The 25,959-nt window shown below is 41.3% G+C and overlaps 1 protein-coding gene and 1 long non-coding RNA gene across 4 annotated transcripts in view; one reads left to right on the top strand and one right to left on the bottom strand.

The window, feature by feature from the left end:
• NFE2L3 (NFE2 like bZIP transcription factor 3) overlaps positions 1-22,492 on the top strand; it is a 32,371-nt gene extending 9,879 nt beyond the window's left edge. Inside the window, exons 2-4 of one of the 3 annotated variants that reach the window (XM_054496928.2) lie at positions 14,159-14,338; positions 19,921-20,004; positions 20,756-22,492. In XM_054496928.2, coding sequence (XP_054352903.1) covers positions 14,159-14,338; positions 19,921-20,004; positions 20,756-22,006 — 1,515 coding nt within the window. In that variant the 3' untranslated portion in view covers positions 22,007-22,492. The remainder of the gene's footprint in view (positions 1-14,158; positions 14,339-19,920; positions 20,005-20,755) is intronic. The other 2 variants (XM_054496929.2, XM_063667461.1) reach the window with 2 other exon arrangements.
• Positions 7,745-20,140, bottom strand: LOC134739856 (uncharacterized). The gene is made up of 3 exons (XR_010126909.1): positions 19,902-20,140; positions 18,219-18,242; positions 7,745-12,778 (listed from the first exon to the last, which is right to left on the bottom strand). It is a non-coding gene; the product is annotated as an uncharacterized LOC134739856 (long non-coding RNA).
• Positions 22,493-25,959: the final 3,467 nt, after the last annotated feature.

Here is a 25,959-nt window from a genome sequence, read left to right as displayed (position 1 = left end):
ATGGAGGTTGCAGTGAGCCGAGATCACGCCACTGCACTCCAGCCTGGGTGACAGAGCTGGACTCCATCTCAAAAAAAAAAAAAAAAAAAGTTCATTCTTCAGTTCTAGAATAGGCAAAGCTAAAAATATCAGCAGGGAGAACTTTCTGAAAAGTTCTGTATCATGGTTGGGGTGTCATTGGGGTATCAGTTACATGGGTGCCTCCATTTGTCAAAGTGTGCACCTAAGGTTTCTGCATTTCTGCGTGTATAAATCCTACCTAAAAACTATTAAAGAAGAATTGAGTGGGGAGGGGTGAAGGTATTGATGATAAAAGAGTGCTGACCATTGTTGATACTGGGTAATAGTTACATGGAAAGTGCACTGTATGATTCTGTATTCTGTTTACGTATGTTTGAAATTTTCCATAATAAGGAAAAATACAAAAACATCATGTATTTTGAGGACCAGTTGGCCTATTCTGCCTGCTGGGATAATTTAACACTAAATAAGTGAATCATAAATGATAGTCTTTACTGACGCCCCCATGGAACATGGGCCTCTTGTATCTTAGCTTCAGCTACTTGGAGGATGTCTGCCAAGTTTTTCAGCTATTTCTCTGCCTTCTCCAGGGGAATTTAGAAGTAAGTTTAGACTATTTCACTTTTTTTTTTTTTTTTTTTTTTTTTGAGACAGGGTCTAACTCTGTTGCCCAGGCTGGAGTGCAGTGGCATAATCAGGGCTCACTGCAGCCTTGACCTCCCAGGCTCAGGTGATCCTCCCACCTCAGCCTCCTGAGTACCTGGGATTACAGGTGCGCACCACCACACCTGGCTAATTTCTGGTATTTTTGTAGTGATGGGTTTCACCATGTTGCTCAGGGTGGTCTCAAACTCCTGGGCTCAAGTGATCCACCTGCCTTGGCCTCCCAAAGTGCTGGGATTACAGGTCCGTATCACCTTTTATTATGGAAAATATCAAGCATTTATTACTAGTGGAGAAAATGGAGATGGATAATGTCCCCCTCCCCATCATGTAGCTTCAACAGTTACCAATTCATGGCCGGTCGTGTTTCATCTTTAACTCTCGCCCTCTCTGTCCGCCCTTCTATTCTTTTGAAACAAATCCCAGACATTTCTTAGCAGGGAGAATAGAAAAACCAAGCATTGTTCCTTTCTTACTCTTCCACTACCTCCATTAACTCAAAACCTGTAAATATTTCAATATATATCCCCAAATCATAAGGACTCTTCTAAACATAACCACAATGCCATTAGCACACCTAAAAGAAATTCACAAGGATTCTTTTTTGTTTTTTTGAAACGGAGTTTTGCTCTTGTTGCCCAGGCTGGAGTGCAATGGCGCGATCTGAGCTCACTGCAACCTCTGCCTCCCGGGTTCAAGCAATTCTCCTGCCTCAGCCTCCCAAGTAGCTAAGATTACAAGCGTGCGCTACCAAGCCCAGCTAATTTTTATATTTTTAGTAGAGACGGTGTTTCACCACGTTGACCAGGCTGGTCTTGAACTCCTGACCTCAGGTGATCCGCCCGCCTCAGCCTCCCAAAGTGCTGGGATTACAGGCATGAGCTACCACACCCAGCCAGGATTCTTTCTTTCTTTTATTATACTTTAAGTTTTAGAGTACATGTGCACAACTTGCAGGTTTGTTATATATGTATACATGTGCCATGTTGGTGTGCTGCACCCATTAACTCGTCACTTACATTAGGTATATCTCCTAATGCTATCCCTGCCTCCTCCCCCACCCCACAACAGGCCCCGGTGTGTGATGTTCCCCTTCCTGTGTCCATGTGTTCTCATTGTTCAGCTCCCACTTATGAGTGAGAACATGCGGTGTTTGGTTTTCTGTTCTTGTGTTAGTTTGCTGAGAATGATGGTTTCCAGCTTCATCCATGTGCCTACAGAGGACATGAACTCATCATTTTTTATGGCTGCATAGTATTCCATGTTGTATATGTGCCACATTTTCTTAATCCAGTCTATCATTGTTGGACATTTGGGTTGGTTCCAAGTCTTTGCTATTGTGAATAGTGCCACAATAAACATACGTGTGCATGTGTCTTTATAGCAGCATGATGTATAATCCTTTGGGTATATACCCAGTAATGGGATGGCTGAGTCAAATGGTATTTCTAGTTCTAGATCCCTGAGGAATCGCCACACTGACTTCCACAAGGGTTGAACGAGTTTACACTCCCACCAACAGTGTAAAAGTGTTCCTATTTCTCCACATCCTCTCCAGCACCTATTGTTTCCTGACTTTTTAATGAATGCCATTCTAACTGGTGTGAGATGTTATCTCATTGTGGTTTTGATTTGCATTTCTCTGATGGCCAGTGATGATGAGCATTTTTTCATGTGTCTTTTGGCTGCATAAATGTCTTACTTTAAGAAGTGTCTGTTCATATCCTTTGCCCACTTGTTGATGGGGTTGTTTGTTTTTTTCTTGTAAATTTGTTGGAGTTCTTTGTAGATTCTGGATATTAGCCCTTTGTCAGATGAGTAAATTGCAAAAATTTTCTCCCATTCTGTAGGTTGCCTGTTCACTCTGATGGTAGTTTCTTTTGCTGTGCAGAAGCTCTTTAGTTCAATTAGATCCCATTTATCAATTTTGGCTTTTGTTGCCATTGCTTTTGGTGTTTTAGATATGAAGTCCTTGCGCATGCCTATGTCCTGAATGGTATTGCCTAGGTTTTCTTCTAGGGTTTTTATGGTTTTAGGTCCAACATTTAAGTCTTTAATCCATCTTGAATTAATTTTTGTATAAAGTGTAAGGAAAGGATCCAGTTTCAGCTTTCTACATATGGCTAGCCAGTTTTCCCAGCACCATTTATTAAATAGGGAATCCTTTCCCCATTTCTTGTTTTTGTCAGGTTTGTCAAAGATCAGATACTTGTAGATATGTGGCATTATTTCTGACGGCTCTGTTCTGTTCCATTGGTCTATATCTCTGTTTTGGTACCAGTACCATGCTGTTTTGGTTACTGTAGCCTTATAGTATAGTTTGAAGTCAGGTAGCGTGATGCCTCCAGCTTTGTTCTTTTGGCTTAGGATTGACTTGCGCTTTTTTGGTTCCATATGAACTTTAAAGTAGTTTTTTCCAATTCTGTGAAGAAAGTCATTGGTAGCTTGATGGGGATGGCATTGAATCTATAAATTACCTTGGGCAGTATGGCCATTTTCACGATATTGATTCTTCCTACCCATGAGCATGGAATGTTCTTCCATTTGTTTGTATCCTCTTTTATTTCATTGAGCAGTGGTTTGTAGTTCTCCTTGAAGAGGTCCTTCACGTCCCTTGTAAGTTGGATTCCTAGGTATTTTATTCTCTTTGAAGCAATTGTGAATGGGAGTTCACTCATGATTTGGCTCTCTGTTTGTCTGTTATTGGTGTATAAGAATGCTTGTGATTTTTGCACATTCATTTTGTATCCTGAGACTTTGCTGATGTTGCTTATCAGCTTAAGGAGATTTTGGGCTGAGATGATGGGGTTTTCTAGATACACAATCATGTCATCTGCAAACAGGGACAATTTGACTTACTCTTTTCCTAATTGAATACCCTTTATTTCCTTCTCCTGCCTGATTGCCCTGGCCAGAACTTCCAACACTATGTTGAATAGGAGTGGTGAGAGAGGGCATCCCTGTCTTGTGCCAGTTTTCAAAGGGAATGCTTCCAGTTTTTGCCCATTCAGTATGATATTGGCTGTGGGTTTGTCATAGATAGCTCTTATTAGTTTGAGATATGTCCCATCAATACCTAATTTATTGAGAGTTTTTAGCATGAAGGGTTGTTGAATTTTGTCAAAGCCAGCCAGGATTCTTTAATAATCATCACATATCTAGTCACTGTTCAAATTTCCTGTTATCTCATGAATAATTTTTCATGGTTGGTTTGTTTGAATCACAATCTGACGAGATCCATACCTTGCATTGTATCCAGCTGTTTTTGCATGATAAAGTAATATTCAAGCAGACAGGTGCTTCACTGGATTTGTATGCAGTCAGCTCCTGCCAGCACTGCTGTTGTAATCTGTGTCATGCAGTGTGAAGTGAGCAGGTGGGGTGGGGGGAAAGAATTCACCCTGGATGGCTCAAAGGAAGAGACTTAAATGAATGACTTCTTACAGCCATGTGGTCAGGGGCAAACAGGGACATTGGAGTGCCCAGAGGCTCCCGGTGAGAAGGGATGGAAGGAGTTGCTGGAGCCCAGGGTGAGGGGCTGTCATCGTGGATCATGGAGGGAAATGCTCTGACCTGCCCCTTGGCTACACCTGTGTTCTGCTCTAGCCTTCCCCTGGTGAACCCAGCTGGAAGCCAGCCAGCACAGGAGCCCTAGAGTTTCTCAGGGACACACATGGACCTGGAGGGGCAAACAAGAACCAGTACTGTGGCCAAGAGCTGGCTGTGAAATAAAAATGCCTGCCGCCAAATCCTGGTTCTGTCATTTACTAGCTGTGTGACTTAAGGCAAGCTGTTTAACCTCTCTGTGTCTCAGTTTCCTCCTCTGTAATAACAATACCTACCTTACAGGGATGCCAAGCAGCTTAAATTAGATAATGTACATAGGGCCTGGCCTACAGCCAGTGCTCAATCAACACAAGCTGGAATTATTACAAACCGCTATTAAAAACCACCCAGGCCAATCAGGACACAGTCTCTCTTTATCTGGCTCCATGTTTCTCTCTAGCCCTGATGACTCCTGCTTGCCTTCAGCCTAGAGACAGGCCTCAGAGTGCTTTGGCCTTACCACTCTCCCTCTGACATCATCCTTCTCATAGGCACCACACTGTTCTTTGTCTTTGAAGGTTCTTCCAACCCTAGAGGTAAACGCAGGTCTCCATCCCTCCTCCTCCAGATGAATAAATGAAAGGCCTAGCTAAAGCAGTCGAGGCTGTTCACAAAGGGTATTTTCAGGGGCAAACCCTCTACCACATGACTCAGATCCCAGTGCAGCATAAGCAGCACACTTGCCAGTTGACAGGGGCTTCAGAGACTTTGCAAGGAGAAAAGAAAAGCCCAGCTTTGCTCCTTTCTTCCCCTTTCCACTACATTACTGATTCAGAAAACCTTTGCGCAAGACTCTTCTGCTCCGCTCCTTAGGCGGGTGGCAAAGGTGAATGGCTGGAGGGCAGGTATCATGTTTACAGCCAGTAGGAAAGAAAAGACCCATATAATTTGTGATTTTAGATAGAACAGGATAAGTGCCATAAGAGAAAACCTAGAAGACATGGGATTTTAGAGACAGCAGCACCCAGTTTTGGTTAAAGGGCCCAAACTGAGAACATTCTGGATCCTTACAGAGAACAGATGGGTCAGTTACCAGCACAGAGCGATGTGGTAGGGCAGGCCTTTCCAGCAGGTGCCAGTTCTGTACAAGTCAGTAGGTGTTTAGTTGTGACTAAGGGCCCCAGCTCACAAGTTTACGATAGCTTCCTGTGTGGCAGGTGTGAAAATGTACTTTTTTTTTTTTAATTGTCCCAGCCCCACAAGGGTAAAAGTCACCTGCTCACAAATAAAAAGTAACTTAATGATGGGTTTAACTTGTCTATTCTTTAAATAAAGAGCATGAACTATAAACCTCAAGACTACACAACAGAACTAGTAAAACATACTGTGTATCTCAGCTCCATGTCATTGAGTTGAGAAGAAAAACAGAAAACAAAAAGAAAGCACAGATGATAATTACTGGCTACCAGAGCTAGCTGGTTTCGCTTTCTCTTGAAATCCGGATTGAGTTGTTGACAGTTAATCATTAATTGCAAATCTTCAGAATCAAAAAGCAGTAGAAAGGAGTAATTCATGTTTATATAGCAGCTTACACATATGAAGGGGCTATTTTTAAAATGAATATCTGATTTTTTAATTTTTAAATTATTTTTAATTTTTTATTTCCAAACAGGTGGTGTGTGGTTATATGAGTGAGTTCTTCAGTGGCGATTTGTGAGATTTTGGTGCACCCGTCACCCAAGTAGTATACACTGAACCCAATTTGTAGTCTTTTATCCCTCACCCCCCCGCCCTCGCCCTTCCTCCCTCCCCCCAAGTCCTTGAAATCCATTGTGTCATTCTTGTCTTTTTTTTTTTTGAGACAGAGTGTTGCTCTGTCACCCAGACTGGAGTGCAATGGTGTGATCTCGGCTCACTGCAACCTCCACCTCCCAGGTTCAAGCAATTCTCCTGCCTCACCCTCCCAAGTAGCTGGGATTACAGGCACACGCCACCACACCTGGATAATTTTTGTATTTTTAGTAGAGACAGGGTTTCACCATGTTGCCCAGACTGGTCTCAAACTCCTGACCTCAGGTGATCCACCTGCCTCAGCCTCCCAAAATGGTGGGATTATAGGCGTGAGCCACTGTGCCCGGCCATTCTTGTCATTCTTATGCCTTTGTGTCCTCATAGCTTAGCTCCCATATATGAGAACATACGATGTTTGGTTTTCTATTCCTGAGTTACTTCACTTAGAATAATAGTCTCCATTTCCATCCAGGTTGCTGTGAATGCCATTAATTCGTTCTTTTTTATGGCTGAGTAGTATTCCATCATATATATATTATATGATTATATATATAAAATATATATATAATATAATCTATATATAGAGAGATTATAGATATATTTCTATCTCACAATTTCTTTATCCACTCGTTGATTGATGGGCATTTGTGCTGATTCCACATTTTTTGAATTGCGAATTGTGCTGCTATAAACATGCGTATGAAAGTATCTTTTTTGTATAATGACTTCATTTCCTCTGGGTAGATACCCAGTAGTGAGATTGCTGGATCAATGGTAGTTCTACTCTTAGTTCTTTAAGGAATCTCCGTACTGTTTTCCATAGTGGTTTACATTCCCACCAGCAGTGTAGAAGTGTTCCTGAAGGGGCTGTTTTCAACTAATTCCTTAAAATATGAATTAGATATTATCTTCTCATTTCACACATGGGGAAACTGAGGGTCAAAGAAGTTTAGCAACTGGCCCAATGTTACCCAGCTGTTGGGTAGGATAGGTCTTTTTACTCAGCTGTTTTGAACTTGGGACCTCCTAGCCACTAGGCTGTTTTGGGCTTTGCAGACTGCACATTATATTACACTTGATCCTAGCCAAAAGGCCGAGAAGCAATTGCAAATTATATTACAAATTCCATAGGCCTTTTTTACTTTGTAAATATTACAGTAGCGAATCCTCCACCCCTCCCTGCCTTGAGATTCTCTCTCTCTCTCCCTCAAGGTAAAATAATTGCTAACTGTTACAAGTTGGGTTCTCTGGGAAGCAGACTCTGAGACTGCCTTTAGTGTGAAGGAGGTTTATTAGGGGGAAGCCATTGGGATCAATAACTGGAGACAGGCAGGATTAGACAGAAGCAGAAGTCGAACTGTGATGCAGGCTGGCAGAACCCAGCACCTGGGCTGACATGGATACATCAGACTTGTCCCACATTGGGCCAAGATGGCCTTGTCTCTCTACCCTCGCCTGACGGGTCATGGGATGTGGGCACACTGGGACGGGTGTGACCTTAAGGGAGGCGACTCTTGGCTGCTGGAGGCTGGCTGCCCACAGGTATGTGGGAATAGCCACAAGTCTTCCTTTGAAGGGGACCTGGGCTGCACATCTCCACATGCATCCCACTAGCCCTGGGGGAAATGCTTCCTCTCATTTATCACTTACGATACTTGTTGTGTTTATTATATTTGCTTCATAATAGGCTCTCAAGAAAGAAAAGTTGAATGAATACAGGAAGGACCATCTAAGAAGATATTTATTCGGTACCTAAGTCTGTGCAGGTTATTTTTCTTCCCTCAGTCTGTGGAATTCAGTCTGCCATCCAGATTCTTGAGAGTGGCCAGGCGCGGTGGCTCACGCCTGTAATCCCAGCCCTTTGGTAGGCTGAGGTGGGAGGATTGCTTGAGCCCAGAAGTTCAAGACCAGCCTGGGCAACATGGCGAGACCCTGTCTCTACCAAAAAAAAAAAAAAATGCTTCCTAAGAGCTATGCAGTCTCTTCTTCCCCTGTGGCCTCAGGTGGGTCACCATATGGGATAGTCCTGGTTTATGCTTGTTGCCCAGCCTAATTGTTAATAGTACCCTCTTACCCTCTCAAAAGTGGACGGGTTTGGTGATAAATTATACGGTCACTTATTCATAGACCTTTGGAGTGTCAGAGCTGGAAGGGGCCCTCTAAGGAAACCAGGTTTTCAAGACTGATGTGACATGGCCCCCAGGTCTTGCTGTCTTCCTCCCTCTACCCGACTAAAGAAGAAATATCCACTGTAGTCACTGCCTTCCTTCCCTTGGCTCTTTCAGTTGCTCATCTTTAAGAGCAGGCAGGCACTCTAACATTTCGAATCTGTCCCCACCTCAGTCCAGAGTTGTGCCCCTACTATCTTCATATTCACCCCTCGTTTCCTATGTACGCTGATAACCTGCGAGACTGTCCTGCTAATGAGCTGTGTTTCTCACCTTTTAATTAGCAAATATTAAGAAACAAACCCAAGGTAGGTGGGGTGTGAGGAAATGGGTTTGCTCACATACCAGATGGCAGTGTAGGTTGGAACAGCCTTTTTGGATGTCTGTTGGTGTATCCCATGAAATAAGTTTAAAAAGTTGTCAGAATAGTTTCTTCAGAAAAACAAAAAACTCCTGGCACAGACAGAATTCAAGGGGATTTCTTTCAAATATTCCAAGTATAAGGAATTCCAATGTTAAATAAAGCTTCCCAATTCTTTTTTCAAAACCGGGATAACAATGATACCAAGGCCTAAAAAAGCACATCAAAGAAGACCATGAATCACTCTTGGCCTGCATGACTCAGTCCTTTTGGAAGGCTGAGTGGAGAGGATCACTTGAGCCTAGAAGTTTTGAAACCAGCCTGGGCAAAACAGCAAGACCCTTATCTCTACAAAAAGTAAACATTAGCCAGGCATGGTGGCATGTTTCTGTAGTCCCAGCTACTGGGGAAGCTGAGAGGTGAGAGGATCACTTGAGCCTAAGAGTTTGAGGCTGCAGTAAGCCATGATCACCAGTTTTCATCTATCAGATTGGCACTTTTATCCATTGTTGGTAGGAATTTTAATTGGCACAAACTTTTTTGAAGGGCTTTTCAGTAGAATCCATCAAATAAAAAATACACATATCCATTGACCCAGGGCATAAATTCCAGGAATGTATCCTACTTGCACACGTATGCAAAGAAGTATGGGTGAGGAGATTTTAATATCTGTTATAAGAAAAGATTAGAAACAACTATTCACCATTAAGAAGTCAGTTAGGCTGGGCGTGGTGGTTCATGCCTGTAATCCCAGTACTTTGGGAGGCTGGCAGGTAGATCACCTGAAGTCAGGAGTTCGAGACCAACCTGGTCAACATGGTGAAACCTCGTTTCTACTAAAAATACAAAAATTATCTGGGTGTGGTGGCAGGCACCTGTAATCCCAGCTACTTGGGAGGCTGAGGCAGGAGAATCGCTGGAACCCTGCAGGTGGAGGTTGCAGTGAGCTGAGATCACACCATTGCACTCCAGCCTGGGCAACAAGACCAAAACTCCTTCTGAAAAGAAAAAAAAAAAAAAAGAAGCCAGTTAAATAAACTATGGTAAGAGGCAGATGAGTATACCGTTTGGATATTATGTATGCCTTGAATTCCTTTGTCTCCTTTTTTCACATAGCTAGCTAGCTCTTTCACTTACCATAACTTGCAGTTATTTCATTAGTTCACTTGTATTTTTGGTTCCCTCTCTTTAGAATGTGAGATCTGGCCAGGAGTGATGACCCACACCTATAATCCCAGTGTTTTGGGAGGCCAAGGAGGAAGAATTGTTTGACTAGCCTGGGCAACATAGCAAGAACCCATCTCTACAAAAAAACAAAAATAGAATGTAAGATGTGAAGGGGGCAGGGTCTGATTGTATTTTTTACTGTCGTATTCCCAGCACTAGTGTTGTATTTGATACTCAATTTAAAATGACTGACTGTATCTCAAATACAAGTCATCCTTATTGGTGAAGCATTCTCATTAAATTCATCAGCAAGAATATCAGGTATCACCATTATTATTTAGCATTATTTGGGAAGCATAGCCAAAGCAATTAGATAAGAAAATGAAATAAGAAATTTAAATGTTAGAAGAGTTGAAAATATTAAAGTTTATGTCTATACACTTGGGGGCAAAATACGAATAAACAAAATTTAATGGGTGAATTATTCTGGGCTAACCCTTTGCTGTTGCCTTAGCCAAAGCGATTTTGCTGTGTAGGCATTTTTAGGTGAACCTTTTAGCTAAATATAATTTCAAACTTTTAAAAAATGGCATATATATACCCTTTACCCAGATTTTCCTATTTATGTCTTGCCTCATTTAGCTATATTAATAACGATGTCTCTCTGTATACATATGTGAATTGAAACCATTGCATCCCTCATCACCCAGATACTTATTAGTGTATATTTCCTAAGAACAGTGATTTTCTTTTCTATACCCAGTTATCAAATCAGGACATTTAATCTGAATGTAAGGCTACTATCTAATCTACAGTCCATTTTCAGAATCTGTCAGTATGTATTTGCCGAGTCTCTTTAGTCACCTGTAATGTGGAAACACTCCTCTCAGTGTTTCTTCACCTTTAGATTGTTGAAGGGCATCAATCAGTTAGTTTGTAAAAATGGCCCCCAATGTTGATTTATCTGATGTTTCCTCAGTGATTAGATTGAGATTATGAATTTTTGGTGAGAAAACCACAGAAATGGTATTGTGTCCTCCATATCAGGAGACCACGATGTTGGTTTAACTTCATATTTTGATGATAGAGTTGACCATTTGATTTAGATGGTGTCTGCCAGATTTCTCCTGTAGTGCTATTATTTTTCTTTTTGTAATTAACAAGTAATCTGCAGAGTGATACTTTGAGACTATTTAAGTATCTTACTTCTCATAAAATTTTCACTCCTTAAATTAAGCATCCATTGATGGTTTTCTAATTCATCATTCTCCTTTTATATTTATTATTTGTATTCTGCTATAAGAAAGATTTCCTTTTTCCTTCATTTATTTGTTTATATTTGAGTGCATTCATTGATTCTTTTATTCAACTCATTTTATTCAATGAGTTATGATCCATTATTATACCTAATTTTGGCTTCCTGTAGTGTGAATTTTGATCATATAGAATTTCTCTGCCTCCAGTCCTTCTCTTCCTGAGTTTTCAGACAAGACATCTTACATACCTTTGTTACCAATTCATTATGCTCAAAAAGTTTCCCCCACAAAAAAAGCCTTCCCAGACTAAAGTTTGCTTGATCAGTTCCTCTATGGGCTTGATCTATATCAACCACTTGTTTCCCTATTATTATTTGTGTAATATAGGTGACATTCTTGTGTTTGCATGTTTGTGTGTGTCCATGTGTGTTGTATTAATGCACATATTACAGATTTAGGGGACTTTGCTTCATGGTTCTAAAATAGATCATTTGATTTCGAGATTAGAAGTTTCTCTCTCTACCACTAGCAAGTTTTTAAACAAAGTTAGCTGCCTCGGGTATCCAAAGTTTTTAATTTAATTATATTCAGATTTAACAACCACAAAAAACCTTACCTTGGCAAAAGATGAGAGGTAAAAAGTGATCAGTCACCTTTTCTTCCTTCCCCAGATTTATATAGGAATCAGTATTGTTGCAGGAAAGAACAATCTATCAGAAGTAAGATCTCTATCAAAGTCTTAGGATATTGTGTCTAAGAGTTCAGCTAGTCAACAAATATGTAGTAAGGGTCTGTTATGTGCCAGAATCTGGGTTAGGAAGTGGCCAACAGCAGGAACCAAGCAGACAGAGCCCTTGCCTTCAAAAAACTAGCATTCTAGTAGGACAAACAGCAAACAAATAAACATGGTAATATATCAGCTGGTGCTAAATGCTATGGAGAAAAAATAAAGCAAGATAAGGGAAAAAGATTTTGATGTTTTTTATATAGAGAGATTAAGAAAGAAAACTGAGATGGTAAATATTTGAAGAGACCTGGGGTCAGGAGAATAAGAGGGTTGAGAGCTTACAGGCAGAAAGGGCTGCAAATACAAGGGCTGTGAAGTGGGAGAGTGCTTGGTGGACCTGAGGACTGAGCCTTGGCACATTGCTATGTTTACATATCAAGGGGATAAAGAATCAGCAAAGCAGAAGTTCTTGATGAGGTAGGAGAATAGAGAGGTACTTGGATGCCAGGTGAAGAAGCTGTTTCCAGGAGGAGATGGTAACTAAGTCAAATTTTGCTGATGGGTGAAGAGAAAAGACACTGAGTACAGATAACTCTTTGGAGGTTTTTGCTCTCAAGGGGAGCAAAAAATGGGATGGGATCTAAAGACTAGTGTGGGACCAAGGGAGGGGTTTTTAAAGGTGGGGGTATTCGTGTATGATAGTAGGCTGATGGGAATTGTCCAGTAGATGAGAAAGAAAGAACTGTTGATGCAGAAGAGAGGGGAGAGTAGCAGGAGCAATATCTTGAGCACATGAGCAGGGTTGTAACGGAATGTGCAAAGGGAGAGACTGATTGAGCTAGGACTAAACATCATCTACAGTGTCTAGAGGGAAAGCACAGTGTCAGAGTTAGGCACAATCAGACAGAGAAGCCAGTAAACCAAGTGGACCAGCAGAACATCAGCCTCCTTTTTTCTTATCTTGCCTTGATTTTTCTCCTTTCTTCTGGCATCTGTAAATTTCCATTTCTTCAACCTTCACTTAAAAATGTTTTTTCTGTGGTTTGGTGGGAAAAGGATGTGCCAGTGTGTCCTGTTCCTGGAAGAAACAGAAATTGTGAAAAAGTTTGACAAGCTTTAATGTTATAGGGGAAAAAATACATCCAGAGAGCTTTTAACATGATAGTTGAAACTATCTGAATATGCAGTACACTCTAAACGGTAACCATATTTGAATGTTTAGAAGAATTCTCTAGCCTTTTAATTATTTAGGTCTCCTTATTTATGAAGTAAATTAAGGTAGAAGGACTTATCTGAGTAAATAAGTATAGATCTGTGGTGATGTTTTACATTTATCATTTTCCTGATTATAAAAGGAATATGGCTGGGCGTGGTGGCTCACGCCTGTAATCCCAGCACTTTGGGAGGCTGAGGCAGACGGATCATGAGGTCAGGAGATTGAGACCATCCTGGCTAACACAGTGAAACCCCGTCTCTACTAAAAATACCAAAAAAAAAAAAAAGAAAGAAAAAAGCCGGGCATGGTGGCGGGCGCCTGTAGTCCCAGCTACTCGGGAGGCTGAGGCAGGAGAATGGCGTGAACCCGGGAGGCGGAGCCTGCAGTGAGCCGAGATCTCGCCACTGTGCTCCAGCCTGGGCGACAGAGCGAGACTCAAAAAAACAAATAAATAAATAAAGCAATATGTGTTTGTTGTAAAATATTCACAGTTATAGACACGTATAAAGTGAAGTAAACTCTTTCCCACCCTGTTGCCAACCTTCCAGAGAGAACCACAATTAATAGTTTATAATAATAGTTTCCGCTGGGCGCGGTGGCTCACGCCTGTAATCCCAGCACTTTGGGAGGCCGAGGCGGGCGGATCACGAGGTCAGGAGATCGAGACCATCCTGGCTAACATGGTGAAACCCTGTCTCTACTAAAAATACAACAAAAATTAGCCGGGCGTGGTGGCGGGCGCCTGTAGTCCCAGCTACTGGGGAGGCTGAAGCAGGAGAATGGCGTGAACCCGGGAGGCGGGGCTTATAGTGAGCCGAGATGGCGCCACTGCACTCCAGCCTGGGTTACAGAGCAAGACTCCGTCTCAAAAAAAAAAAAAAAAAAAAGTTTCCATATTTGATCAATGTTTGCTTCCAACTTAGCTGTTTGATCAATTTTCAACAGAAAACTAAAACTGCCTGCTGGCAACATTAATTTCCAAATCTAATCTAACTCATGAGTATTTTAAATTCAGGGGCTTTATAAGTGCATGTTAATTTAAATTGCACAGATTAGAACAGCCTGTCTCAGGACAGGATGTAAAACTGACCTTTGTTTCTGAATTAAATGTTTCTTTGATACTGAAATAATGAAATGCCAGTCTTAGCTTTTGACTCGTGGGTTTTCATGGTTCCTGAACAATAAGCACAATGCAGTTTTAAAGACTGTTTGCTTATTTGATGAAATTTGGTACTTGTATAGGAGAACGAGGTACTAAGAGAAAAGCACGAAGGTGTGGATCATAGTTCCCAGCATGAGGAAAATGAAGAAAGGGTGTCAGCCCAGAAGGAGAACTCATTTCCGCAGAATAATGATGATGGGAACAAAATAGCAGAGAAATCTGACTGGGAGGCAGAAAAGACCACTGAATCTAGAAATGAGGTAAGCCTGTCAGAATATTCAAGCCTTGCCATTTTGGTTTTAATGTAGATTTTGTGGCATTGACAGTTTGTGTCAAGAATGAGCATGTAAAACAGTATGCTCTATTATTAACAAATATCATATATGAAAATACCTATGTCTGTAAGTTATGGGAGTAGTAATTTGATTTATAAATGAATTAGCCCATACAATTGTTTTCTCTGGTTAAAACTCAAGATTTTGTGTGTATGTGCACACACCCCCTTCCAGGACCTTGCTAGCAGGTTTTGCTAGTTATGTTTGCCAAGGCAAGGGATGAAGAAATGGTGAACCTAGGAGTCCTCAACCAGCCACATGAACAGGTAGCCAGGCTGGCCTAGTCCAGGAGAGCAAGCCGAGGACCAACCCTACAGCCAGTCACCCATGATGTCAGCTAAGTCTTGGGCTGAAATCTTTGTTCAGTCTCCTGGCAGGCCTGGCTGAACCGCTGGGCATCCATGGTCCAGTGGGACCACCTCCTTAACTCCTCATTGCCTAACCTTACTCTTTGGCTGTGAGAATAGGTGTACAAAGATGAACTCCCAGAGCCAGGCTGAAGCAATGGATGCTTCCTGCGATCTGTGCTTCCTCCTCCTTTCATTTGGGCTGTACTCTAGTTTCTCTTCAGCCCTGCTGAGGTCCTGCCCACAAGCATGGCAAACAGGCACTCCAGAGATATTTAATAACCACTTGGCACTTCCACCTGGAAGGCATATCCTCACAGGTCTTGCCCTGACAGTTTTCTTAGGCATCACCTGCTTTAGCATGTCCCCTTCCCGGAAGGTGGAGTTTAGGGCTGTGTTTTGAATACCCTGGAGGATGGAGAGTACCATGCCCTGACCCTTCTCAGACAGCTGTCATCATGGTAGCCCTGGCCATGTAATATTACATGGAACATTACTTGATTATTTTGCATGAAATCAGAAAACAGGTTTGTTCTCTTTGCCTGCCTACCACTCCCTTGCCCCTCCAGCTTCCACCTAGAGCCCCTTGGTGAAATCTAGGGCAGGTCCCATAAATTCTAGATACTCATGAAAATCCCTCTGGCCATCCCAGTGCAGCAATTGATAAGAATAACCCAGTGTGGCCATGTACAGTTGCTCACGCCTATAATCCCAGCACTTTGGGAAGCCAAAGCAGGCAGATCGCTTGAGCCCAGGAGTTGGAGATCAGCCTGGGCAACATGGTAAAACCCCATCTCCACAAAAATTACAAAAATTAGTTGGTGTGGTGATGTATTCCTGTACTCCTAGCTACTCACGAGGCTGAGGTGGGAGGATCACCTGAGCCTGGGAGGTCGAGGCTGCAGTGAGCTGTGATCACACCAGTGCACTCCAACCTGGACAACAGAGTGAGACCCTGTCTCAAAAAAAAAAAAAAGTATAACCCAATGTAATTTTCAAGAACGCTGAACCAAAAGTTAGCTGGGCGTGGTGATGTGTGCCTGTGGTCCCAGCTGTTTGGCAGGCTGAGGTGGGAGGATCACTTGAGCCTGGGAAGTTGAGGCTGCAGTGAGCCATCATCATGCCACTGCACTTCAGATGGGGTGACAGAGCAGGACCCTGTCTCAAAAAAGAAAAATCCAAAACAAAACACACTGGGCTAAAATTCAGCATCTTCCCTCAGTTTTGTGTGGCCTGCCCTGCTGATTTCTCTGGGGTTTAGGGTGTGGGGTTCTAAGAACATAGGAAATTGTTTCTCTTGACCACGCGATACATTTAAATATTATACAAGTCTGTCACATGGGCACTTTTTCGTGTAGAGGTTCTTTGGAGACCCCTGGCCCCACAGCTGGGAGTCTTCCTCTTGACAGGGGCAAATGCATTTCCACTGCAGCTGGTCCTTTAGGACTCTTCCTTGAATGTTCCGTGGTATACATGCATCTCACCTCTCCAGGTGGCCCTCTCAACCATTTGCTGGCCACCTAGCACCTGGAAACATGCCCTTAGACCCTTTTTCAGTTCCCTAACTATGGCTCTTGCATGGTTTCTCATCCTTTATATTTCTCAGGCATAAGTGGGACACTAAGCTTGTGTCCCCAAACTGCGGAGAACATGCACCAAGTTCTAAGTGGTCCCCTTGAGGCCCTTTTTGCCATTCTTCAGATGAAGGGGAGGGGTAGAGAGCACACCCCAAGGAACCCTCCCATTTTCACTCTGACCAGTGGAGCTTTAACCCTTTTGTAACCCTCAATTGCAGCCTGGCATTTGGCAACTGCCTGTTCTTTTTTCCCAGCTGGTATTCTCCCCAGCTCCTCTGACTTATCTATTTCCTAATTCATGGATGCCATTGTATGGTTTTACCACTCTCCCCACAGCATACATACTGTATTGTCAAATCAATACCCATGGACTTTTATATTAAAATACTGACAGAACCATATATATGTTGAAGGGGACAACATTTCTGCCCACTTCCCTGAGTTATTCACAGCTCTGTTTGAGGGAAAAGATGTTTTCACTAGTCTTTCACTTATTTAACACTGAATTGTATATTGCCTTTCTCCTAGGTATGTCTTCGTCTTTACTCCCTCACTGGGCTTCCCAGAAAAGCAAGAACTGTTTACTTCTACCTCTAACAAACTAATTCACTGCTAGGCACAGACTAGGCACTTACTAAATATTAATGAGGAGACAAATGAAGTAAGGAGCTTCCTTGGAGAGAATTTAAAATGTAATTTGACATAGGACAAACATCAATTTGGACAAAACTTTTCAGAAACATATTAATCATTCAAAGCCAGACATTTCTGCCTAATTCTTATCAGGCTTCGTTCCTCATTGTGTTATCTCCATGTTCCTAGCCTGAGCATTTCCACCACATCTTTGTGTACTTAACACTTTTTTTTTTGAGGAAGGCGGCGGGGGAGACAGGATCTCACTCTGTCACCCAGGCTAAAGTGCAGTGGCGCTGTCATGGCTCACTGCAGCCTAAACCTCCCGGGCTCAGGTGATCTCCCACTTCAGCCTCCCAAGTAACTGGGGCTATAGGTGCACACCACCATGCCAAGCTAATTTTTTGTATTTTCAGTAGAAGTGGGGTTTCACCATGTTGCTCAGGCTGGTCTCAAACTCCTGGGCTCAAGCAATCTGCCCACTTTCGCCTCCCAAAGTGCTGGGATTACAGGTGTGAGCCACTGCACCCAGCCACATTTCTTACAGTAGCTCTGACAAGATATTTCTGTTCTTTTATTGGGCTATTACTTAGTAGGTGCTTTTAAAGCTTGTTGAAATAAAACAGAAATGAGTTAGACCAGTGAATCACTGGCATTTCCATTCTTCCAGATGACAACTCTGGAAGAATATCTAGGAAATGGGGACTGCTACAAATCTAGCTATCCTTTAGAAATCAGAACCCCAGTGGGGGCCCCAAAGCTAGATATAAGATCTGAATGCACACTACCATCACCATCAAGAATCCTCAGCCAAGGGAAGTACAGTCTGGAAAATGATATAAACACTGGTTCTTGAAGAGAAAAATGCAAAACTGCTCCCCAGAATGCTCACCTTTTAAGAATTAAAAATGACATAAATAGCCATGAGTCAGCACATGCAAAAGTCAGGATTCCTAGTCCTCTGAAAAAGACTCTAAGTCAGTGTTTAAATTGTTCATAGGAACAGAATCTATAAGGCAAGAACAGACTATCATGAAAAAAGAAAAAGATCTAGAAAAGAGCCCAAATGAAATTCTAGATATGAAAAAGTTACTTTCACTGAAAATTCAGTGGAAGTGGTGTGAACAGCTAAAGAAAAGGGTAAGTTGGAAGAAAGATCTAAGAAAATTATCTAGAATATACCACAGAGAAGATGCAAAATATGAAAGCAAAATTGAGACAATGATAGAAGAGAAAAATCTAAGTTACTTCTAATCGGAGTCCCAGAAGAAACTATAAAATATGAAAGAGAAGCAATATTTAAAATGAGTTTATAGCAAAATATTTCCAGAAAAGTCCTCAGATTAAAGGACTACACAGAGCTCCTAACGAAAACAAATTAAGTCCCAGACATATCAGATTGAAACAGAACATCAAGAACTAAGAAGAAAAATTTTTTAAATCACCTGAGATAGAAAAGTTTCGTTGTAAATAACACTGAGAGCAAACTTACCAGTAGTAATAAATGCCATAAGACAGAGTACTGAGAGAAAACATTAAACCTTATATTTTTACCAGTTAACTCATCATTTAAGCATGAAGCCAAAATAATTCCATGTGGGCCGGGCACGGTGTCTCATGCCTGTAATCCCAACTCTTTTTGAGGCCAAGGCAGGTGGATCACCTGTGGTCAGTAGTTCAAGACAAGCCTGGCCAACATGGCAAAACCCCATCTCTACTAAAAATATAAAAATTAGCCAGGCGCAGTGACACATGCCTGTCCCATCTATTCGGGAGGCTGACACACAAGAATCACTTGAAACCGGGAGGCAGAGATTGCAGTGAGCTGAGATCTCACCAGTGCACTCCAGCCTGGGCGACAGGGCAAGACTGTCTCAAAATAATTCCATGTAACAAAAACTGAGTTTACTGCTCAGGTCCTCTAAAAAGAACTCTGAAGAGTTCTTTCAACTAGAAAGAGGTTAAAGCATAAAGGCCAGGAGTGAGATGAAGCATCAATAAGTTGGTTTTAAAAAAACAAATTGGAGTAAATGTAAATAAGTATTGACTGTAAAAATTATTTTTTTTTGAGATGAGATCTCATTCTGTTAGGCTGGAGTGTGGCAGCGCTGTCACGATTCACTGCAGCCTCAACCTCCTGGACTCAGGCAGTCCTCCTGCCTCACCATCCCGGAGTAGCTGGGACCACAGGTGCACACCACCACACCCAACTAATTTAATTTGTAGAAACGGTCTTGTTATGTTGCCCAAGCTGGTCTCCAACTCCTGGGCTCAGGCGATCTGCCTGCTTTGGCCTCCCAGTGCTGGGATTACAAGCGTGAGCCACCACACCTGGCCAAAATTATATAATTGTGTAACCAACTGGGAGGGCTGGCTATGGAGGGGCAAAATAAGCTGAAACTAAGAATTAGCCAAAAATTATATGGAAGTTGTTTATGGTAGGAATAGAAATACTGATTAACTTTAGACTTCTAAGTATGCGTGTTGAAATATTGAGTACCGTAAGAAGAAAAATAGGCCAGCTGCAGTGGCTCATGTCTGTAATCCCAGCACTTTGGGAGGCCTAGGTGGGTGGATCACTTGCGGTCAGAAGTTCGAGACCAACTTGGCCAACATGGTGAAACCCTGTCTCTACTAAAAATACAAAAATTAGCCAGATGTGGTGGTGCACAGCTGTAATCCCAGCTACTCCAGAGGCTAAGGCAGGAGAATCCTTTGAACCTGGGAGGCAGAGGTTGTAGTGAGCCGAGATTGCACCACTGCACTCCATTCTGGGCCAGAGTGAGACTCCGTCTCAAAATATAATAAAAACTTCCAACCAAGGAACATAATAGGATAAAAATCCAGTGTGGAGATAAGACCTGGTGATCCTTTAAAGATAAAGCCTAAAGCCCCAGACAACCAGTTCAGTCTTTTATGTGAAGGATGCACCTTTTGTGTTTCCCTGCAGAGACATCTGAATGGGACAGATACTTCTTTCTCTCTGGAAGACTTATTCCAGTTGCTTTCATCACAGCCTGAAAATTCACTGGAGGTAACTGGAACTTTGGCTTTTATCCTTGCAGGAACATATCTGCACTGACCTTTCGGTGAATAAATACAACTCCTTTACTTGGATGACACAGCAGTTTAAAGTAATGCTTATTTTTACAGAAGCACTTCAGCTTAGAATTAACCAAGTATGTATAGCATTCCTCTTTCCAAATAATCCCAAAGGTATAACCAGATTTAGACTGGTCATGGAAAACAGCATGGAGGTTTCTCAAAAAACTAAAAGAATTATCAGGTATTTATCCAAAGGAAAGGAAATCAGTGTATCAAAGGGACACCTGCACCCCCATGTTTATTGCAGCAATATTCACAATAGCCTTATAGTTTTAGTGCTTAGAGGCATTTAAACAGCCTCTCGCCTCCAGACTACTTCACTGTAGTTTATTTTCCCTGACCTTCCACAATGTGATTACCAACCGCTAGGATGAGGTGCATCTTATTACAAAGTAGTAAATTACAAGATTGTAACATTAGACTTTTTAAGAAAATGCAGTCAGCTTTTATACTAATCAATCTTAATTTCCAGGTTACTCAGAATTCCAGGTATTCTGATTTGGACTCACATCTCATATTGTATTTCCTGTATTTTAACTAGGAAGTTACTGCCAACAGCATCTATCTCTATTAAATATAGAGGAATTGACAAAAGAGGGGAAAGAAACTTATGTTAGGTAATAGAACTGCTTCAGAAATAGGGCTATTCATGTTTAAAGTGTTTCTCCTTCGTTTTTCAGGGCATCTCATTGGGAGATATTCCTCTTCCAGGCAGTATCAGTGATGGCATGAATTCTTCAGCACATTATCATGTAAACTTCAGCCAGGCTATAAGTCAGGATGTGAATCTTCATGAGGCCATCTTGCTTTGTCCCAACAATACATTTAGAAGAGATCCCATAGCAAGGACTTCACAGTCACAAGAACCATTTCTGCAGTTAAATTCTCATACCACCAATCCTGAGCAAACCCTTCCTGGAACTAATTTGACAGGATTTCTTTCACCGGTTGACAATCATACGAGGAATCTAACAAGCCAAGACCTACTATATGACCTTGACATAAATATATTTGATGAGATAAACTTAATGTCATTGGCCACAGAAGACAACTTTGATCCAATCGATGTTTCTCAGCTTTTTGATGAACCAGATACTGATTCTGGCCTTTCTTTAGATTCAAGTCACAACAGTACCTCTGTCATCAAGTCTAATTCCTCTCACTCTGTGTGTGATGAAGGTGCTATAGGTTATTGTACTGACCATGAATCTAGTTCCCATCATGACTTAGAAGGTGCCGTAGGCGGCTACTACCCAGAACCCAGTAAGCTTTGTCACTTGGATCAGAGTGATTCTGGTTATCATGGGGATCTTACATTTCAACACATATTTCATAACCACACTTACCACTTACAGCCAAGTGTACCAGAATCTACTTCTGAACCTTATTTGTGGCCTGAGAAGTCACAGAAGATAAGGCGTAGACACCTTGAAGACACAGATAGAAACTTGAGCCGTGATGAACAGCGTGCTAAAGCTTTGCATATCCCTTTTTCTGTAGATGAAATTGTCGGCATGCCTGTTGATTCCTTCAATAGCATGTTAAGTAGGTATTATCTGACAGACCTACAAGTCTCACTTATCCGTGACATCAGACGAAGAGGGAAAAATAAAGTTGCTGCGCAGAATTGTCGTAAACGCAAATTGGACATAATTTTGAATCTAGAAGATGATGTATGTAACTTGCAAGCAAAGAAGGAAACTCTTAAGAGAGAGCAAGCACAATGTAACAAAGCTATTAACATAATGAAACAGAAACTGCATGACCTTTATCATGATATTTTTAGTAGATTAAGAGATGACCAAGGTAGGCCAGTCAATCCAAACCACTATGCTCTCCAGTGCACCCATGATGGAAGTATCTTGATAGTACCCAAAGCACTGGTAGCCTCAGGCCACAAAAAGGAAACCCAAAAGGGAAAGAGAAAGTGAGAAGAAACTGAAGATGGACTCTATTATGTGAAGTAGTAATGTTCAGAAACTGATTATTTGGATCAGAAACCACTGAAACTGCTTCAAGAATTTTATCTTTAAGTACTGCTACTTGAATAACTCAGTTAAGGCTCTGTTTTGAAGCTTACATGGACAAACGTTTAGGACTTCAAGATCATACTTGTGGGCAATCTGGGGGAGCCACAACTTTTCATGAAATGCATTGTATACAAAATTCAGTTATGTCCAAAGAATAGGTTAACATGAAAACCCACTAAGACTTTCCATCTTGACAGCCATCCTTTTTAAGAGTAAGTCGGTTACTTCAAAAAGAGCAAACACTGGGGATCAAATTATTTTAAGAGGTATTTCAGTTTTAAATGCAAAATAGCCTTATTTTCATTTAGTTTGTTAGCACTATAGTGAGCTTTTCAAACACTATTTTAATCTTTATATTTAACTTATAAATTTTGCTTTCTATGGAAATAAGTTTTGTATTTGTATTAAAAATTAACTTTTCCCTTTTATACAGAATCTCAACCAAATTTACCTTACTTTCCTTCCAAAGTATTCACATTCAGGAATATAGGTGAATAACAAATAGGGCAGCATAGCAAATTGCTCAGACTCAAGCCAAATTGAGGTCAACATAGTATGCCAAAATAAGGCAAATCCACCCCCCTACCACGATACTTAACACACAGAATACTATGTGATATAGAATGCATTGAAGACCTATGGTCACTGGTAGTTTAAGCCACAGGCCTTCCTCATGTAACCAGAGACAGAATGGGCTACTTGCAAAAATATAACTCCTTGTGTGTATATTAAATTGATAAAATCTCTGGCAGTAAAGCCAGCCTGAAGGAATGGCCTCACCATCTTAGAATACTCAGATCTCAGCAGAACATTGTAAGCCATATAAACAAACAGTAGCCGAAGAGTCAGCAACAGTGAACCCATCTAAAAGATTTAAGTGTTTAAAATGGGCAAAAGCGATTAGGGGAAAAAAACAGGTGAATTTTAAAATAAACCAGGGTAAGGTAAATTCTAGAAATAATGGCATTTGAAATGAAAACCTCACTTAAGTTCACTGGAACAGTAAACAGGAGATTGCTGAATTTTCTGAAGACAGCAATGACCTCACCTAGATGACTGTCGTTTGGGGAACATCAAAATTTTGATGTGTACTATAATGCTTAGTATGTCCAAATTTTCAAAATCAAGTTTCTCAGGTATTATTTCTGCCATAGGAGCTACAGTGTAGAGTATCACATAAATATCTTGGGCTAAAGAAATGCAGTTTATATATACCGTTGGATTTTTATAATAAAGTTTTTTCCCCAAGATCTGTTACTTTGCCAGAAATGCTTCTAGTATGCTTCTAGATAAAATTATTGCCCCTTCAGTGACTCATGGTGTCCAAATGATCATTTTAGTCTGTTGCTTTTTACAAGGGAGTATTTCAAATGTCTTAAGCTTTTGATAGTTATAATTTAAGAACACATATAAAACATTTCCGTAGGAAATCCGTACACTCACATGAGTGCCTGCTTATCAGACAGCATTCTTCTCAAACCTCTAAAAGGAAAAAGACAGTGGAGAGCAGAATCAGTAATCATGGTGACTCTTGTTACCCAGGCTGAAGTGCAGTGGCCCCAATAAAAGATCCAGCCTCAAACTCCTGGACTGCCTCAGCCTCCCGAGCTGCTCAGATTATGCACCGCTATTCCTGGCCTGAAGTTTGAACTATAAAAAACCTTAAACATAGCACACACAGACCTAGTTAACTGCAAACTGAATATATTTAAAGATGGTAGTGTCTGTACTGAACTTTATTCCGCATACATAATGCAGCATACCACTTACCTAGCTTCTACCTTGGATTAAATATTGAGTAACCTAGACAATTCAAGTGTATGAGATGTGCTTAAGTCATGTGCAAATTACGTTTCATACAAGGGGGCTACAGCATCCACATTTTGGTATTGTGGTTCCTGAAACTGATGGCCCGTTCTCCCATCAAGGGACTTTTAATCGAGGCATTAAGCAGCCAGCTTCACAAGCTCTAATTGGCTATGGGCTGGCTTCCTGACATAACCCTGCCCCCATCTTAACATGCTGGATTCAAGGCATATAAACTGGAACTGCTTTTCTGACAATCCGGTTTTAAAGGCAGAAGGGAATTCCACATTCGGTTTCCAGTGCAAACCTACTAGATTACAAAGCCAATGCCCAAAAGCTGACCATTGCCTAGGACCCTCCACATTACCTACCTAGTTGAGCAGCCTTGATTGCAACATCTAACGTCTTAATCAGAATGAGGAAGATAAGAATAAAGACAACCCAAGTGGGATGGACATCTCCTTTTCCAATTAAAACTCTCACTTGAGCATCTTCGCAAGTGTGATCAGATTTTAGACCAATTGTATGGAAACTCCAAGCAAAAAAAGACCATCTAGATTTCTAGGGGTCCCCTGGTCTCCTCAAAGCAGGCTGCGGTTCAGCAGAGCTTCAGAACCAGTATACAGGGTTTTTTGTGATAATATTAACGCACTCAAGTAGCTGAATCATTCCGCATCTCAGTCTTTGAACTATTTGTTAAGTCCATGCAACTCAACTGATTTGTTACCAATTCCCCTCCACTACCCCAAAACAAGCCAGTGTTAGTGCATTACTAAATAGTGGAAATGTCAAAACTATGTAGGGCCTGTCAACATCTCAGTATATATAGTTCGAAACCTTAAAGAGCGAATTTAAGTAACATGCAGTCCAGGTGTCGTGATAGGTGTTTTCTACCTTTTTGCACTTTTCAACCATCAGTGACGAACTGAGACTTGTTGCCTTATATTGTTAGCTCCCAATACCTAACTAGTATTTATTAGGTCAAGCAATGTGGCATCTACCAAATTGGGCTACATGGAAAACCTTACACATACAGAAGAGAAATCTGGTTTCACACTAGTGCATAAACTGAGTAAGGGCACCCCCTTGAGTGTAACAGCTGGCATCTAAGACAGTTCCCAATGATCCTTGCCTGCTTGGTAATTGTACCAGGGAACAGAACCCTCCTACCACATTCTGTGACCATAAAGGATGCAAGATGGCACGACTACTTTGTAGAGTGTTCATTTTACAGCTTTTCTTGCTCAAATCACTCACCGAGGGAAGATGACAACCAGCATTAACTTCACAGCTGTTAGTATGCCACTCTGGATATAAAAATTCTTCAATCCTAGTTTCCTGTGATTGGAACCTTGAGCTCTACCCAGAATCAGTTAAGTTGCTCCCAATTGCTGACCCATAGATGCTGGTTTGTTTCTCTGAACTGCTCAAAGTATTGAGGTAAGTTGTTACACAGCAATATAAAGCCTTGGCCAAAAAGCAGCCTTTCTTCACTTAGGGCACTATCTCAAAGCTACATAAGAACTACCTTAAACTTCAATTTCTACAAGAAAAACCGCTCAACACAATATATGCAGATGGGAAATAAGCCTATGTTGAATATCCAACATTACCCCATGCTTCAGTAAACCCTCCTCCTTCCATCAGTTCATTTCAGTCTATTGTGCAATTACCTAATTCTCCCCTATTTGTGTGATATTCCCTTGACCTTGTTGGATAGGAGTTGCTATTTTGAGGTTATGCATATCAACCTGCTGTATTTCAAAGTTCAATGTCTTTGTACATCCACATTTTTAAACCTTCAAAATTTCCTTCAAGTTGGGATATTTATAACAAGTCTATAATTGATGAACTCAGCTATTTCAAACAGAAAGCTGCTTTCTATGTGTTACCCGCTGTTAATTTGACTTACCTGTTAGATACCTCACATTATCAAAACCAAATTATCATAGAAACAAATCAATTAACCTGGCCTTTTTTGGTTTTCTTAATTCAGATAAATGTCCAAATAAACACATTTAAAAAAAAACAGATATTCATTTACTCAG

The sequence above is a fragment of the Pongo pygmaeus genome, chromosome 6 (genome assembly GCF_028885625.2).
Source record: "Pongo pygmaeus isolate AG05252 chromosome 6, NHGRI_mPonPyg2-v2.0_pri, whole genome shotgun sequence".
Lineage (NCBI taxonomy): Eukaryota > Metazoa > Chordata > Mammalia > Primates > Hominidae > Pongo > Pongo pygmaeus.
Note: the sequence above shows the minus strand (reverse complement) of the source record. Positions and strands in the feature narration are given on the sequence as shown.